The 16,231-nt window shown below is 36.4% G+C and overlaps 1 protein-coding gene across 2 annotated transcripts in view; it reads left to right on the top strand.

Moving 5' to 3' along the window:
• The first annotated feature begins 719 nt into the window (after positions 1–719).
• Positions 720–16,231, top strand: part of LOC134575828 (WASH complex subunit 2A-like) — a 67,774-nt gene continuing 52,262 nt past the window's right edge. For both annotated transcript variants that reach the window (XM_063435259.1, XM_063435260.1), the window contains exons 1-13: positions 720–1,016; positions 2,914–3,078; positions 4,020–4,085; positions 4,358–4,531; positions 4,811–4,904; positions 6,887–6,963; positions 8,073–8,129; positions 9,741–9,830; positions 13,436–13,523; positions 14,137–14,208; positions 15,220–15,335; positions 15,476–15,545; positions 15,688–15,747. In XM_063435259.1, coding sequence (XP_063291329.1) covers positions 906–1,016; positions 2,914–3,078; positions 4,020–4,085; positions 4,358–4,531; positions 4,811–4,904; positions 6,887–6,963; positions 8,073–8,129; positions 9,741–9,830; positions 13,436–13,523; positions 14,137–14,208; positions 15,220–15,335; positions 15,476–15,545; positions 15,688–15,747 — 1,240 coding nt within the window. In that variant the 5' untranslated portion in view covers positions 720–905. The remainder of the gene's footprint in view (positions 1,017–2,913; positions 3,079–4,019; positions 4,086–4,357; positions 4,532–4,810; positions 4,905–6,886; positions 6,964–8,072; positions 8,130–9,740; positions 9,831–13,435; positions 13,524–14,136; positions 14,209–15,219; positions 15,336–15,475; positions 15,546–15,687; positions 15,748–16,231) is intronic.

Raw genomic sequence — 16,231 nt, forward strand, 5'->3', positions numbered from 1 at the left:
AAGGGAATCATGACATGTCACACATGTAATGTGTCCTTAAGGGGTTAAGAAACACTCCACACAAGCATTTCATCTTGCTGATGTGCTTTATGTGTCTAGGGCCTGTCACATTCGTGAAAGTTAATAGACGTGCCAATTTCAATAGAAATCAGCACTTTAGTTGGGGTTAGAAACACCAGAGGAAGGCTTTCTTTCGCTAGCTCCACAGAGTGCCTGCCTTCCCACCTTCTGTATTATAAGTCATTGAGAAGTATTGGAAAGCCACGCACATGTTTTACGCTTCCAGCACAGAGACTTATCATCCCTGATTGTACAAACGAGATCTGCAGTTTTTGAAAGCTGTTTTTAAATATATATCCAATGGGAAGATGCATAAATAAATGCATGATTGCATGTTTTCACTAGGCATATAGGTAAACAACAGCAATAAACAAAAAAAAAATAATCAAGCAATAGGGTTTTTTTAATGTTTATATATAGTCTGAATAGTCTATATAATCTGAATATAATATATAATGAAAAAGAAGACAATTATTGTTGCAAAAACACAGAGCACAAATACTAGATTCTGTCCTGAAGTTAAACAGTTGCCTTAGCATGCAAGCAGTAACATGATCTCCGAAATCGGCTATCAGATTCTGCAACAGGAAGGACTGTAAGACCCAGTTTGCGCTCTGGTCACATGCACAATGGCGCAGGAATCACGTGATGCGAGTCACCTGACACTGGCTCCATCATGGCGCCTGCTGTAGGGGCATAGTTGGAGCAACGATTTGGAAACACAAAGTTCCGCCTTTAGAACGTAAAAATCATCCTGTTCCGATTGCCGTTCCATAGCTAGTTCGGTGGTGAATTCCTTTTGTTTTGGGGAAGTTAGGAGGCTAAACGGCTTCCTGATCGTGGCCATGAACGGTCCTTTTAACGGGGCGACAGAGGAGCAGGTCTGGGAGCGCCCATGGTCCCTGGATGAAATCAGTAGGAACAGCCAGAATTGGTCCCTGGGGGCAGATGCAGGGGTGAGATGTCCAGTGTTTACTGTGTGTGTGTGCCTGTCCCCCTCCTGGTAGTTTTCTTATACAAAGTCTGGCTTGCTGTGTTCTGTTTAATATCATGGGTTATGTCAGATCACCTGATGTTTTATATCATACATAAATCATTGTTTATGCTCAGAGGTCATGTTGATGACATTGTCTGTCTCTGTGTGACTATTATTATTTAGAATAATGACTGTGCTGGTCAAATTGTGGGGTTACTGTTATATATAACTATCAGATCTACAGGATATGTAGTGCAGTTGTTTAGTTTGCAGTTAACACAGTCCGTTGTTTGAACCGTTCTTTCATCATGTTTATTTTATAATTATATTCACTGCTGATGTTCCATTTATTCATTTGACGTGTTCTTTGTATTTTTGGCTTATTATTACTACCCAGGTATGATGCAGTATACTCCTAAATGGGAGAATTACGTAATCCAGTGTATTTACACTTGCTCTTACTTAGTATACATTTTTGTCAGTAGAGGCTGTGATCCAATTTAAAAGAAAGACACCTCCAAGTTCCCACTTGTAACAGAATATACATATTTTACCTGTTTGTGTTTTGTTTTATTCATCTATCCACAGTACATTGATTATCTATGAGTTAGAGGCAATCTGCTCTGTTTTTTTTTTACAGAAAGTACTTTAACAGGTTGCTTTTACCTTGTGTTTGCATGACATTTCAATATTTTATTTGCAATACCTTTTGACAAATCCTGCAAAGGAAATTCCATTATCTTTATTGTGCATTGACAGATCCTGATTGAGGCTAATGGGAGTTATAGTTCGTTAATAACTGACAATTTTCTAAAACGTTGTGTTATATTTATTTTTACTTTTCATCTACATTTCAAAAGAAATGTACATGAAGTATTTACTTGCTCTAAAATTAAATGGTTAAAATACTTTCACGTTCTCATTATTTGTGGGTGTTTTTTTTGTGTTTTGTTTTTTGGCTTCAGCCTTCAGATGAAATGTGCTTACTACTACTTGGAAAAGAACATTTTGATCAAAAATACATGGCATTTCCTGGAAATATGTGGGAGGGGTGGCAATCATTGCTTGTTGGTTGTTTTTCTTTCTTTGTTCTTCACAAAGTCCTTGTTTTTTAGCATTGATATTCATTTTCCCACGGAAATATTTGGTTATTGAGGTATTACATGCATTATCTTTTTTTGGGGGGAATGCACTTTAAGCACCATAACAACCTATGCTCATTGCAGGGCTCAAAAAATCACTTGCCCGCTAGATATTGCTAAGTGGAATTTTACCCTTGCCAAGGGGTGTGCTTTGAACGCAACAGCTTATTAAAGGGTTAATCTGGGCACAATAACAACAGCATCGAAGTGTTAAGTTGTTATAGTGCATGGAGATCCGGAGTGCTGTCTTACTTTAACCCCTTAAGGACACATGACATGTGTGACATGTCATAATTCCCTTTTATTCCAGAAGTTTGGTCCTTAAGGGGCAGAACAGTAATTAATGGTTTAATTCCAAAGTCTCTGACTTTCTCTCAGTGTATGAGGCTTTAATCAGCAAGCCTCAGACTGGACGCCCCCAATGAAAGGCTGAGAGAGTCAGTAGCTAGGTCCACATTGAGAAAAGGGAAGTAAAGAGGAACTTTTGGGTTTTTAAACTCAGTTTTTATGCAATACTGTTTAATGTCTTAGAAATTGGGTCTGCATCCTGCTTTGAGTGTCACTTTTAAATCTTGATCAAGCTTCCAACTTACAATTGGTTTCAGGCCACTTGCTGAAACTCTAAAAAAAATATTATTGTATTATTCTAATCAAATCTCTTACATCATTCTGTGATTTTTGTTGTACATTACATAATAATTCCCCCTGAAAACAATAATGTTCTCTTTCTTTTAGCTCTTGAATTTTCTTAGAGAATTCTCCCAGCAGATTATATCTAAGACACATGACATCGAGAAACAGCTGGATGGATTGATTCGCGAAACAAAAGCTGTCGACTGCAGGCTACACAATGTCTTCAATGATTTTCTCATGCTGTCAAACACTCAATTCATTGAAAATGTAAGTGGTTTTTCTTTTTTTTTCTTTTTCCTTTTCTTTTCTTATAGAGGCCAATTCAGTGTTGTTAAAGTGCGGTGAGCCAAATGTAAAAAAAAAAAAAAACTGTGTAAAACGACTAATATGGCTAGCCTAGAAGAGGGGTATCTGAAACATCTCAAGATGTAGAACTACAACTCCCATGATGCTCTGATGCCTTTAAAATGATAAAGCATCATGGAATCTGTAGTTTTAAAACATCTGCTGATCTACTTTTTGGCACCCGTGGCTTAGAAACTATTCCTATATATTGACCAGTAATAACAGGCACCAAATAGAACGTTGTTTGCAGTATCTTGAATGCAAGTTTTAAGCACCTGGTAATGTGTTTTCATATTAAAGTTTACTTGTACTTTGCATACATTCATTCCTCTCGTGATTCCTGTGTGAGGACCTCCAGCGTCGCTCATTTCCTCATAGAAAAGCATTGAAAATCTTTTTCAATGCTTTCCTATATGGAGACCTAATGCGCATGCACGGCATTGCCGCGCATGCGCATTAGGTCTCCTCGGCCGACGGAGTCAGTAGGAGGAGCGGCACGGAGGAGGAGGCATCGACGAGGGACATCGTCGCTGCCTCAGGTAAGTGACTGAAGGGGTTTTCACCCCTTCAGCAACTGGGCATTGGGGGGTGGGAGGGAGAGGGAACCTGCAGTGCCAAGAAAACGGATTGTTTTCCTGGCACTGGAGTTTTCCTTTAATTCAGCGAGATTTCTAAAAATATTAACTGTCCACATGTTTCCTAGCCAAACATTTCCAATGTACTTTTTTTAGAGTCTGTTCGCATAACGCCCATATAACTGCCATATCTTTTTATTAGGGATTTTGCGGGGTTATTTATCAAAGTATTCTGTTCTAAAAAGTAGTGAGGCTGTGTGATTTAATTTTAATGTTCTGCTTACTTAGAGAGTGTATGATGAAGAGATCGAAGAGCATATTGCAAAGCCAGATTCAGGAGACAAGCCTGAACAGGTAAGCTAAGTCTTCCATTATAGCAATGAGATATGAATACATACTTATGGTCACATCAGAACAGCAGCCAGTACCAATAATGGCCAACCTTTTATTTTTTTTACTATTTAATTAGCACTACTTTCCTTAATGTAAGTCCTGAAATCCATTCTGGCAGAAATGGGATGTTGGTGATTTCACCAATAAATGTATATTGAGTGGGCACATTTCTTTGATTAACTATTTATTTTGTTTTATTTATTTATTAATCCTTTTCGTTTAATTTACTTAAGGAAAAATCAAGGGAGCAGATTGAAGCAGAGCTAATTCCAAAAATACAAGAAGCTGTCAACTATGGGTTGCAAGTGTTAGAAAGTGCATTTGAACAACTTGATATCAAAGCAGGGAACTCGGACTCTGAAGATGAGGAAGTTAACGGACGAGTTGAACTTATTCTCGAACCAAAGGTAAAAATATATAAGCGCCTCTGTATACATATTTTTTTTTTAACATTTGTGCTTCAAATCTACTTGCTTCCAGTAGTCCATATCTGAAATTTTGGGAAATTAAAAAGTAAACTTAAAATTTGAAAAAAAGGATATCCAGACTGTACCTGTTTTTTTTTTTTTTTTTTTTGTTTTTTTTTTCTTGTTAGAAGCACAACATTTAATTTTATTTAGTGACTTTGCCTCTTGTATTTTGTATTTTTATTATATGCAAATATTAATACATTGATTTCCTTGTAGGACCTCTATTTAGACAGACCTCTGCCTCATTTAATTGGTTCCCAGCTCTTCATGCAACAAGATGATGTGGGTCTTGGGGACATTTCCAGCGAAGGTGTGTTCTGTTTTACTGAAATCACATTTGGGACGGCCTATTGGTTGGTTATCTATGTTTACATGTATAGTGACTCCCCACTACATCCGCTATGACCAGTGTCTTTTAACAGGGAGTTGAATTACATTTTTGAAATAGGGGATAGATGTTCTTAAAGATGAGCAATCCCTTGTAATAATGTTCCTTTTTCCATCCGTATCCATAGATAACATGAATGGGTTGTATTGTATTAGATTTAATGCACGTACTCATGGCACTACTGTAGGTTTTTGCATTGGATGCATTAAAATATAGTGCACACATAAACATTAGATTGCTTCATTAGCACAATAGAATCTGGTGCACATGGCGTTGCATTCGGATGCTCAGTGCTACGTCCATACATTTCTTAAGTATGGTCATGACAAACTGAAAATATTTAGCCATGTCTGGAGCCACAGAAAGTCAGTTTCCAAAGGGGAATCTTATGGGTTTTATGTATATATTTAATTACCTACACAGTGCAAAACAATATGACCTGACATTTTTTTTTCTTCTGTTTTAATGATTACTCTCTCAAAACAGCTTGATTTCTTCAAATTGAACTCAAGCTGAAGCATCCAGTATTGAGTTAAATCCAGGTTTTCACCTTTGTTTCCTCTGGAACGCAGAGGCAAACTTCAAATGTATTGACCAGCCGGTAAATTTACTAATTCAACACAAATTATAGTGTATACCCCCATTGCACACACACATACTCTGGTTATCTCCAAAAACCGTGATGTGAAATAACAAACAGCAGAAAGTAGCGTGGTGCACTGCAATCTCAAGATATATGTTACACAGTTGACCTATATCTCGAGATTGCAGTGCACCACGCTACTTTCTGCTGTTTGTTTCTTTTGTTCACTTCTTAATAATTTTGCTTGCTGGTTTTGTTAAAATATGTATGCATTTGTATAATAGTATTTCTTTTAAGTGCTCACTGTCCTGTTATTATTATTATTATTATTATTATTTTATTATTTATATAGCGCCAACAGATTCCGTAGCGCTCTACAATGGACAAATGTTTGCCGTGTGTTCTGCTTTGGTTAAAGGACAACTGCCATCACATTTTCACTTCTTGTCTATTACATTTAATGAAGCTTAAAGGGTTACTTCAAGCAACATGCCCACTTTAGTCATTGTAAGTGCTGGTGGTGACTAAAGTTTTGCTATGAAACACTGCAAATACAGATTATAACCCTTCTATCAGAAGCATCATTAGCCAGCCGTAGCGAGTTCTGTGTGGTTAATGTTATTTCAGAGCGGAAATAACAGGTTCTGAGACAAGACCGTCATTTTCAGCATGGCTTCTCACTTTGTGCCACCCTGAAAACGTCTGAAAAAAGGATGGGCTGTATATCAGTACGTCATTGGAAGACTCCCGGGAACGCGGGCGAAACACGTCATTGATTGGCAGACCCACGAGTGTCACATTATCGGGGAAGTGCTGATAGCTGGAAGTGACTGCACGCTGGTGGCGTTTTTTTATTTATATATGCTTACTGAGTTGTGGGTTAATTGCTGGCATACCCACCACCAAAGTAAGAGTTTTTAACCTTTTTTTATGTTTAATTGTTTTAGATACTATTCAATTGGGGTTCTTGCCTCTCTATTCCTCTTGTACTGCACAAAATACCATATACACATCTGATTGAATGGAGACACCTTTCCTGATTTAAGCTGTGGGAACTCTCTCTCTCTCCAGTGGAGCTATTTAAACCCAGAGTCAGGAGTAATAGAGCTCTGGTACATGTGAGTGCTCTCCCAGACTCAAAAATATCATTAGATGTAATGAACATTGAATAAGCCAAGAAGTAAAATTTTGATGACAGTTGTCCTTTAACCTATCTTTTATAAGGGAAAGCAAATTGTTCTTCATGTATGATCTCTAGATGGGATATGTATATATGGAATTTGATTATAATTCTAATTACTGTTTGTTGTTGTTGAAGCAGAAGGCTCTGTAGACAATGACAGGGGAAGCATAATTGACAGTGAAGAAGAAGAGGAAGACGAAGAAAAAGACAATGAGGTAAGAGTTCCTTTTACCAGTCATGTTCATCAAGTACATATGAGTCTTATACTGCTAAAATTTTCTTAAAGAGCTACTAAACATTTTTCATTTTAATTATTGCTACTATAGAAGTAAAAAAGAGGCGGAACTTTTACAGGGGCGGCATTACATGTTAACTAGTCCGCAACAAGCGTTTATCTGTGGACCGCAGAGGCAGCTCTCTAATTAGGCGAGTAAGCCGGCCGCTTAAGACCTATCACTGACTGGGTCCTCGCGGCTGCCTAATATGCCTTGTAGCAGACTGAACCTATATGTCCGTGACTGAAGGGCACGGTGGTGTGCCCTGTATGCCGCCTTGTGCTGGGCCTCACCACTCAGTCTGCCCTGGGGGAGAAGAGAGCCCAGTGCCTCAGGTCTGCAGCTCCGCTGGGTGCAGAGTTGCAGACCATGTGGTTGAGGCCTTGCAAGCCCGGACAATCAAATAGCTGCATTACCATGGCAACGCTCTGACACTTTAAATACTGGAGTTTGCAAGACCTCTACCACATGTACTTCAACTCTGCACCTGCCAAAGCTGCAGACCACATAACAAGGCCACTGGGCCACAAAGGAGGGAGACCTCCAGGGAGGGAGACCACTGGACCACCAGGGAATTGATTACTAGATAAAAAAGATATTTCATTAAGACACACACTGTCCCCCCTCCACACACACGGTCACCCCCTCACACACATATACTGTCACACCCTTCACCCAGTCACACTCACATTAATTCCTCCTAATCCTGTCACTCACCCCCTCCAACCATACCACGCTTACCTGCCCTCGCTCTGCCACATGCACCGTATCACATTAACCCCCCTCATCCTGTCACTGTCACCCCCTCTGACTATATCAGACTCACCTGCCCTCGCTCAGCCATACTCGCCATATCACATTAACCTACCTAATCCTGTCACACTCTCCTTCTCTTGCACTGTCACACTTCTCTTCTATCACTCTGTCAATGAAATGGTCAATTTATCTTTATGAACTACTTCATTTGGATATGGGGGTGTCAGTCGCCTTAAACACTTTTTTTTTTTTTTTCTATTCATATTTTCTAATTATTGTCCTCGTTATTATAGGAATCAGATGATGATGATGATGATGATTTTGGAAATTCTGAAGATGATAAGAAGCTGGTAAGACTCTGTTATTTTAAATATGTCTTATCCTTACATGTTTTACTACAAACTTGGTTACTTTTGGGCCCTCTGAAATACCTAATGACATCCATATTTTAAGGTGCCTTGCACACTAGTTTCCTGTTTTGCTCATAGTCCTTTAAAGTGAATGATGAATATGTACATGGAAAATGAATGTAAGCTGTCACTTAAGAATTGTTAATAAATATATATATATATATATATATATATATATATATATATTATAATCATTATTATTATTATTATTATTTTTTTACATGCACAAGTTGATGTTTTGGACCAGGGATAAATGATAATCTTTTGCTAGTCTCATGGACTCATGGACTTTTTCTACCTACTAAAGCTACTTGAATGCATTGGTAACACAGGGTTGAGAAGGTTATGTTTTAAAGTGAAGAACTCCATCCAGAGTAGAAGAGAAAACCGTATTGGGTGAGAGAGAGGAATATGTTGGGAGTGGCAGAAGGGATGAAATCTTGTTTTTGTTGAAAGAATAAGGAAAATTAGGTTTCTGCTTAGAGTTTAGTGCAGAATTAGTAAGGGAAATTAGGATAGAAGTAGTGGTCAGCAGATGGATTATGGAGGCTAGAATGTTTGGCCGCCGGGCAACCTGAAGACTGGATGAGGTCAAGTTTGCCACCATGAATGGGGGGAAATTTTGTTAGAGAGGCCAACGAAGGAGGTGCATTGGAGGAATACAGATTCAGCAGAAGCGATTTCAAATTCCAAGGGGGCTATTGAGGGGGATGAAGGTGGATAGTAAACAGATAAATGAGAAGAAGCACGGAAGGGATGATGTATAGATAGTATTTAGGAGAATGTAAGGGTGCCCATTCCAATTTAGGACCCATTGGGTTGAAAAAAAGCTGTGTTAACAGCAGAAAGTGTAGCAGTATTTTATAGGAAGAAATCATTTTTTAAATCGGGCCATGAAATCCAACTGGTGGAATTGGCCTATTGCAGAGGGTTATTGCTCTCCAAAGAGAGAGCATTTCAAAGGTTACTCCAACCTAACTGTGTTCAAGAAAGCGTTGTCTCCTCATTTCCCCATAGGGAACCCTGCACACAGCAATTAAGTGATATAACTGCGATTTGTATAAGGATATGGGTAGAAAATTGTCTGAAGGCCGCTTTGAGCAGGAAGACCTGATTCATATAGTTAGTGGGTAAATTAATCTACTGTAATTGGCATGACAACTTTAGACGACATAAGTACTGGGATGAGAAATTTAATAGGGCGCATGATGGATTGAAAGACCTGTATATTGGAAATAGAGTTAAAGATCTATGGGGTTTAAAGTAGGAGAAATTGCCCAGTGTGTCTTTGGTGAATGAGTGAGTGTATGAGAGGTGGTAATTAGAAAGAAATGTCAGTGTTTCCTGCACAATAAATATGTGAGCCATCTACGTTTAAACAGGTGAGCTTTTCTTGATGCTTTATGCCAAAATAATGTAGCCTTTATGGTATATCAATATTAAATCACAAATGTAAATGTTTGAGAGTTCAACATTTTGAAAACAAAAGTCTTTATGCCTCTTTACAATTCTGAATTTGTGATGTTTTTATGTTTACTCTAAATTCTGTAGCGCCCGGCCCTAAGTGATGAAGATGACGACGATAATGGCTCAGATCTGTTTGGTGATTCAGAAAAAGAGGAAGAGGACACTGAAAAATCTGTAAGAATGAATGTTCTGCCACGAAGCGTTATTTTATTTCTTTTTTCAGGTTCTGGTGAACATTCTTAAATGTTTCATAGAATGTAACCGTGTGTATTTTGTTAATTGAAAAACATAAGTTGATGCAATTTTAATGTTCATCATTGATTTAATACTCAGTCTATTTTTTTTTTTATCAATCGATTGTAAAAATGGAGCATTTTAACAAATTCGAAGTTTTATAAGGTGCCATGTTATGTGTGCTATCAGAATAGTGTGTGGTTTCCTGTACAAAATGTGCTCTCTGCTCTCTGCAAAATGAAATTTGAGTATTTCATAAAAATAAAATCCCTGGGCTCCTGCTTTAAAGAGGCACTCCCAGCAATTCTACTGCAACTATTAGATCATCATGCAAAAATCATCCTGATTTTATGTTGAGTTTTTTTGAGTTTTAATTTTGTTTTTGCATGATGCTAAATGAAGAGCTCGCAATTTCAAGTCCTGAGCTGCTATCCGCGTCTAAACATAACCCCCCACCACTTAATCAGTTTTCACTCACGAACATTAAATGGGGATTTTTAATCTTTTAGATACATATTATTTTGCAGAAAGGCTTTTTATGTTCTTCAGACTGGAAGAGATTGAAGCTAAGAAACAATGCAGCTATTTGTAAATTTTACACAAATGCCTGTTCTTGTAATTAGTGAATGCAATCTTCTGACACCTTTATTTCACTTCTATGAACATTATTCCTGCTTAGCATGCTAAAATAATCACCAGTGAACGCTTCACAGGCCTTTTATCAAATATAATTACGAGGTCACTTCTTATAATGATGGTAACTTGCAAAGTTGACTTAAAATGGCTAGCCCTTTTAAACAAGAGTAAGCCAGGAGACGCACCAGAAAGGGGCATTTTCTTAAATATTCATTGCGAAAGAATACCTTCAGACTATAATAAATGTAATCTTTCATTTTAAATAATATATAAACATCTGTGTGTTACTGTGTATGAATATCTGTGTAAGAATGTATGTGGTAGTGTATGTGCATACATCCAAGCAGTCAAACACCAGCACAACTTACAAGCACACTCCTGCAATCTAACTCAAATATTACACACACACACACACACACAAACTGCATTAAAAAAAATTCAAACACGAATGCACATCCGCATTTAAAAATGAACATTACATTCAGACACACCCCTGCAATCAAATGCAAACATTACATACAAACACACCCCTGTATTAACCCCTTAACGACGCAGGACGGTTCAGGACCGTCATCGGCATTTTTCCATTGCCGACCGACGACGGTCCTGAACCGTCCTAAATTTAAGATGTACTTACCCGATCGCCGTAGTTCCGGCGGCGATCGGCGGTGCTCCCGTTGTGGGGAGACTGCCTGCAGCCCAGACAGTCTCCCCATGGCGGATTAGGACCCCTGTGGCCATGTGATCGCCCAACAGGGCGACCACATGGTCACAATAGGTGTCCATGTGTCTGCCTGCAGGGGGGACTGTCTGTGCTGACAGGCAGTCTCCCTGCCAGTGTAAAATCATAAAAAAAAATTAAAGTTAAAGTTAATAAAAAAAAAAAAAAAACAAATTATTATTATATATGTGTATATGTGTATATATATATGTCTATATATCATATATATAATGTCATACTAAGTGTATTTTTATATTAATATGTACATATATTAATATAAAAATACACTTATAATTAAATTACACACGTATATATAATATATATATATAATAACTATATATATTGTGTGTGTGTGTGTATATATATATATATATATATATATATATATATATTATTAAATAATTTAAATTAAATTAAACATGTAAAAATAATAATAAAAATGTAATATATCTTTTTATTATATAATTTGATATATATTTATATATCTATACGAAATTTTATTCTAACTGTATTTTGATATTAATATATATATATTTATATCAAAATACACTTAGAATGAAATTGTATATATATCTATGTATATATAAATAAATAAAAAGAATACGAACTATTCATATGTCCATATACAAAATTACATAAATAATTATATAAATATACACGTAGACTTCAAATATATAAATATGCATATATATTTAAATTCTACGTGCGTATTTATGTAATATTTTTACATAATTAAGTTATTTTATTGATTGCAATTTAAGGAACCTGCCTGCCAACCCAGGCCGAAAGTCCAGAGAATTTAATTTGCTATCACTGTATTTTACCCTGTAACGTTCTACGACACCCTAAAACCTGTACATGGGGGATACTGTTTTACTCGGGAGACTTTGCTGAACACAAATATTAGTGATTCAAAACAGTAAAACATATCACAGTGATGATATTGTCAGTGAAAGTGACTTTTTTTGCATTTTTCACACACAAACAGCACTTTTACTGATGATATAATTGTTGTGATACATTTTCCAGTTTTGAAACACTAATATTTGTGTTCAGCAAAGTCTCCTGAGTATAACAGTACCCCCCATGTACAGGTTTTATAGCGTTTTTGAAAGTTACAGGGTCAAATATATGGGTCAAATATTTTTACATTGAAAATGGCCAGGTTGGTTACGTTGCCTTTGAGAGCGTATGGTAGCCCAGGAATGAGAATTACCCCCATGATGGCATTCCATTTGCAAAAGAAGACAACCCAAGGTATTGCAAATGGGGTATGTCCAGTCTTTTTTAGTAACCACTTAGTCACAAACACTGGCCAAAATTAGCGTTCAATTTAGTTTTTTACTTTTTTCACACACAAACAAATATGAACGCTAACTTTGGCCAGTGTTTGCGACTAAGTGGCTACTAAAAAAGTCTGGACATACCCCATATTGAATACCCTGGGTTGTCTACTTTAAAAAAAATATGTACATGTGGGGTGTTATTCAGCGATTTATGACAGATATTAGTGTTACAATGTCACTATTGATACATTTTAAAAATGTATGTTTTGAAACCGCAATATCCTACTTGTACTTATAGCCCTATAACATGCAAAAAAATAGCAAAAAGCATGTAAACACTGGGTATTTTTAAACTCAGGACAACATTTTGAATCTATTTAGCAGTTTTTTTCATTCGCTTTTGTAGATGAGTAAAAGATTTTTCACATAAAAGTCAAAAAACATGTATTTTTTTCAATTTTTCATCATATTTTTTCATTTTTTTAAAATTAAATTACATGAGATTATATAAATAATGGTATGTAAAGAAAGCCCCTTTTGTCCTGAAAAAAACAATATATAATTTGTATGGGAACAGTAAATGAGAGAGCGGAAAATTACAGCTAAACACAAACACCACAAAAGTGTAAAAAGATGCCTGGTCGCAAATGTACAACATCGCAAAAACAGTCCGGTCCTTAAGGGGTTAAAACAATAACAAGCACCCCTTCAAACACCAACACTGTACATTACACTATAGCGCCAGTAAATGCCGCAATGCTGTACAGATACGCAACCTAGAAATTTTGGCATGGGGTGCCTTGGAAAAATACTGAAATATTAAGGGCGCCTGGAACCTTAAAAGTTTGGAAACCACTGTTCCATATCACAATATACATTGAGTAACCTGTTTTTACTTGCAGTTAAAGACCAGGACTAAATCTTTTGCTGATGAACTAGCTGAAAGGATTCAAGCAGATGTTCCGAAAAAGTCAACACCAGACCAGTCATGTGAGTGTAAAATAAAAATAATTTGTTTACATTTTATTTAAAAGCATACAACGTAAAATGTCCTGGCACCCTCACATGGGTCTATTAACTAAATTGTAAAAATAAAAACCTACCAGTTTGTTTATGGCCTAAAATGTGCAACTACCTTACCAATTCTATGGAATTCCCAGTTATGACAAAGACCTTATTTTGACTGTGGTAACATCTACAGCACCAATCCGGTTACTTTGTTTTCTGCCGAACAATTTTTTTTTTTTTTTTACTTTTTTTTTTTGTAAACATTTTTTTTTTAATTTTAAGATCCCAGTAGCATCCACAGAAAAAACTTCCTTAAATACGGTATATTATTTGAATTATTTTTTCAGTGAAATACCCATAAACGCTACCAAATAATTGTTCTGTTTCTGCAGAGATTAATTTGTGGGACTGTCAGCCTTATTTAATTCCTGCGCTCCCTCATTTACTTTTTAAATTGAACTTTAAACAGAGCTATTTGTATTACTGTATTTATTTTTGACAAGAGGTCAGGATCCTAATAGTTCTAGGTATTGCTGGATTTTTATTTGTTTATTCTTTTTGTTATTCTGATGATTTGTGTTTATTAAATTTTTAGCTATATCATCATTAGAAGTTAAATCCAGGAAAGAGAAAGAAAAGAGCAAAGTCAGAAAATTGCCTTCAGATGGTAAGACATTTTTAAATATCCACATTGAATATGAACTATATACAATTTCCTTGGTTGCCTGTTCCATTACACAAAATTGTAGATTTTGAGAGAGCCTGGGTAATAGTGAGGGTGACAAAGGAGGAGATTTATCAAAGTATTTTGTATTCTAAAACATGACCTTCTGCCATTTGCATGCACATTAAGTCAGAGAGTGTTTAAAAACAGAAATGAGTTTATTCACTTAAGTGTCTGTTTAAAGTGAATTTCAAATTTAAAGGAAAACTATAGTCACCAAAACAAGTTGAGTTTTTGTGTATAGATAATGCTATCTCACTGCTCCATTCTCTGCCATTTAGGAGTTAAATCACTTTTTCTGTTTATGCAGTCCTAGCCACCCATCACCCCTTCCCCCTCAAGGTGTGACTGACACAGCCTCTATTAAAACAAAATGGTTTCACTTTCCATCGGATGTAACTTACCGATTCTAGGGTCTAGCAAGCTATTAACAGAGCAGGAGATAAAAAAAAATAAAAAAATCTATTGTAAACAGTAGATGACTCTTTAAAGGAAGTGTGCAAGTCACATGCAGGGAGCTGTGGCTAGGGCTGCATAAACAATGTGATTTATCTCTTAAATGGCAGAGAATTGAACAGTGAGACTGCAAGGACATGATCTATACACCACAACTGCGTCATTAAGCGAACGTTGTTCTGATGACTATAGTGTCCCTTTAAGGGGACAAAAATATACAAACTGGAACCATTCTCTAAGCCAGCCATGCTATTGTTTTGGCTACACTGGCCTTAAATGTGAAATTCACTTGTAATTCTCACTTAGGTAAATAGCCTTGTTAATCTCTATGGTCTTCCCTGATTTCCTCCTGTCACAGAAGCAGATAAGACCATAGAGACTGTCTTTTCTTTTTCTATTTCCTTTTACTACTTAATGAAAGGATTTAAAAAATTGGAAATTAGTATTGAAATCCAGACAACTTTTTTATAACTTGTACATTTGTTCTCCTCATTCAAGATGAAGATGATGACCTGTTTAAACCACCCAAACTGACCGATGAGGATTTCTTACCATTTGGAAGCAAGGGTCATCTTTTCAGTGGTGGAGAAGGGCTTTTTGATGATGATGAAGAGGTTGGTATAAAGTGTTTGGGTGGGGGGTGAAGTTCTTTAATGCTTTTGTGGCTTATCATTGTGAAAGTTTTTTAACAAAAATTTTAGGGCATTAAAAACGAATTACTAAATTTCTAGCTACTTTTCTTATTTCCACACAGGGTGATCTTTTTGCAGAAGCTCCAAAAAGAGAAGTCAAACAAGCTGATGCAACTCCTGTAGTGAATACAGGTAAGAATTCTCTTTTCTGTTTCTTTTTCTTTTCTTTTAGGATCTATGTATTTTTATGATTATTTTTGTTTTCGATTACCAATATGTGTATATATTTATTCTATCCTTTCCCCTCCCCATTTTTTGTTTCTTTATACCACAGAAACTTTGTCATCGAATACCAAAAGGAAGCCACCTGTCGGAGGAGTCTCTCTTTTCCCAGGTATGAAATAATTATTTTTGAGGAACAAATGAAAGGTCTACAACATATTATGGTTTCTGAAGCTTTATTTGTGGTTTTGTTTTTTGTTTTTATTTATTTTTACTGTTGTTATTCCTTTTATTTCCACTGCATTAAAGGGTAACTGGCAGCATCACAAATTTATTTGTGGGATGTGAAAAATTATTAGGAGTAGAACAGCTTTGTCCTTTGTACCTGGAAGCTACCACAGAGAAATCCTACAGAGAAGAGGAGACCTGGAACAGCGTTTCAGTTTCTCCTTTTCATTTGCAGTGTTTGCCCTTTCTAATAAACTAAGTTGGCGAATAAACTGGATTATTGAGTAATTTTCTAAAAATAAAGCATCTCATGAAATGGGTTTAAACAAGTAATAGGTTATTTTCAGTATTTTAATCTATAGTGTAAATTTCAGGAAAGTAACAATTCCCCTTTAAATGGAGATGGTTGGGAAGTCCACCCTGGATTG

Source organism: Pelobates fuscus, chromosome 10 (genome assembly GCF_036172605.1).
Source record: "Pelobates fuscus isolate aPelFus1 chromosome 10, aPelFus1.pri, whole genome shotgun sequence".
In the NCBI taxonomy this organism is placed as follows: Eukaryota; Metazoa; Chordata; class Amphibia; order Anura; family Pelobatidae; genus Pelobates; species Pelobates fuscus.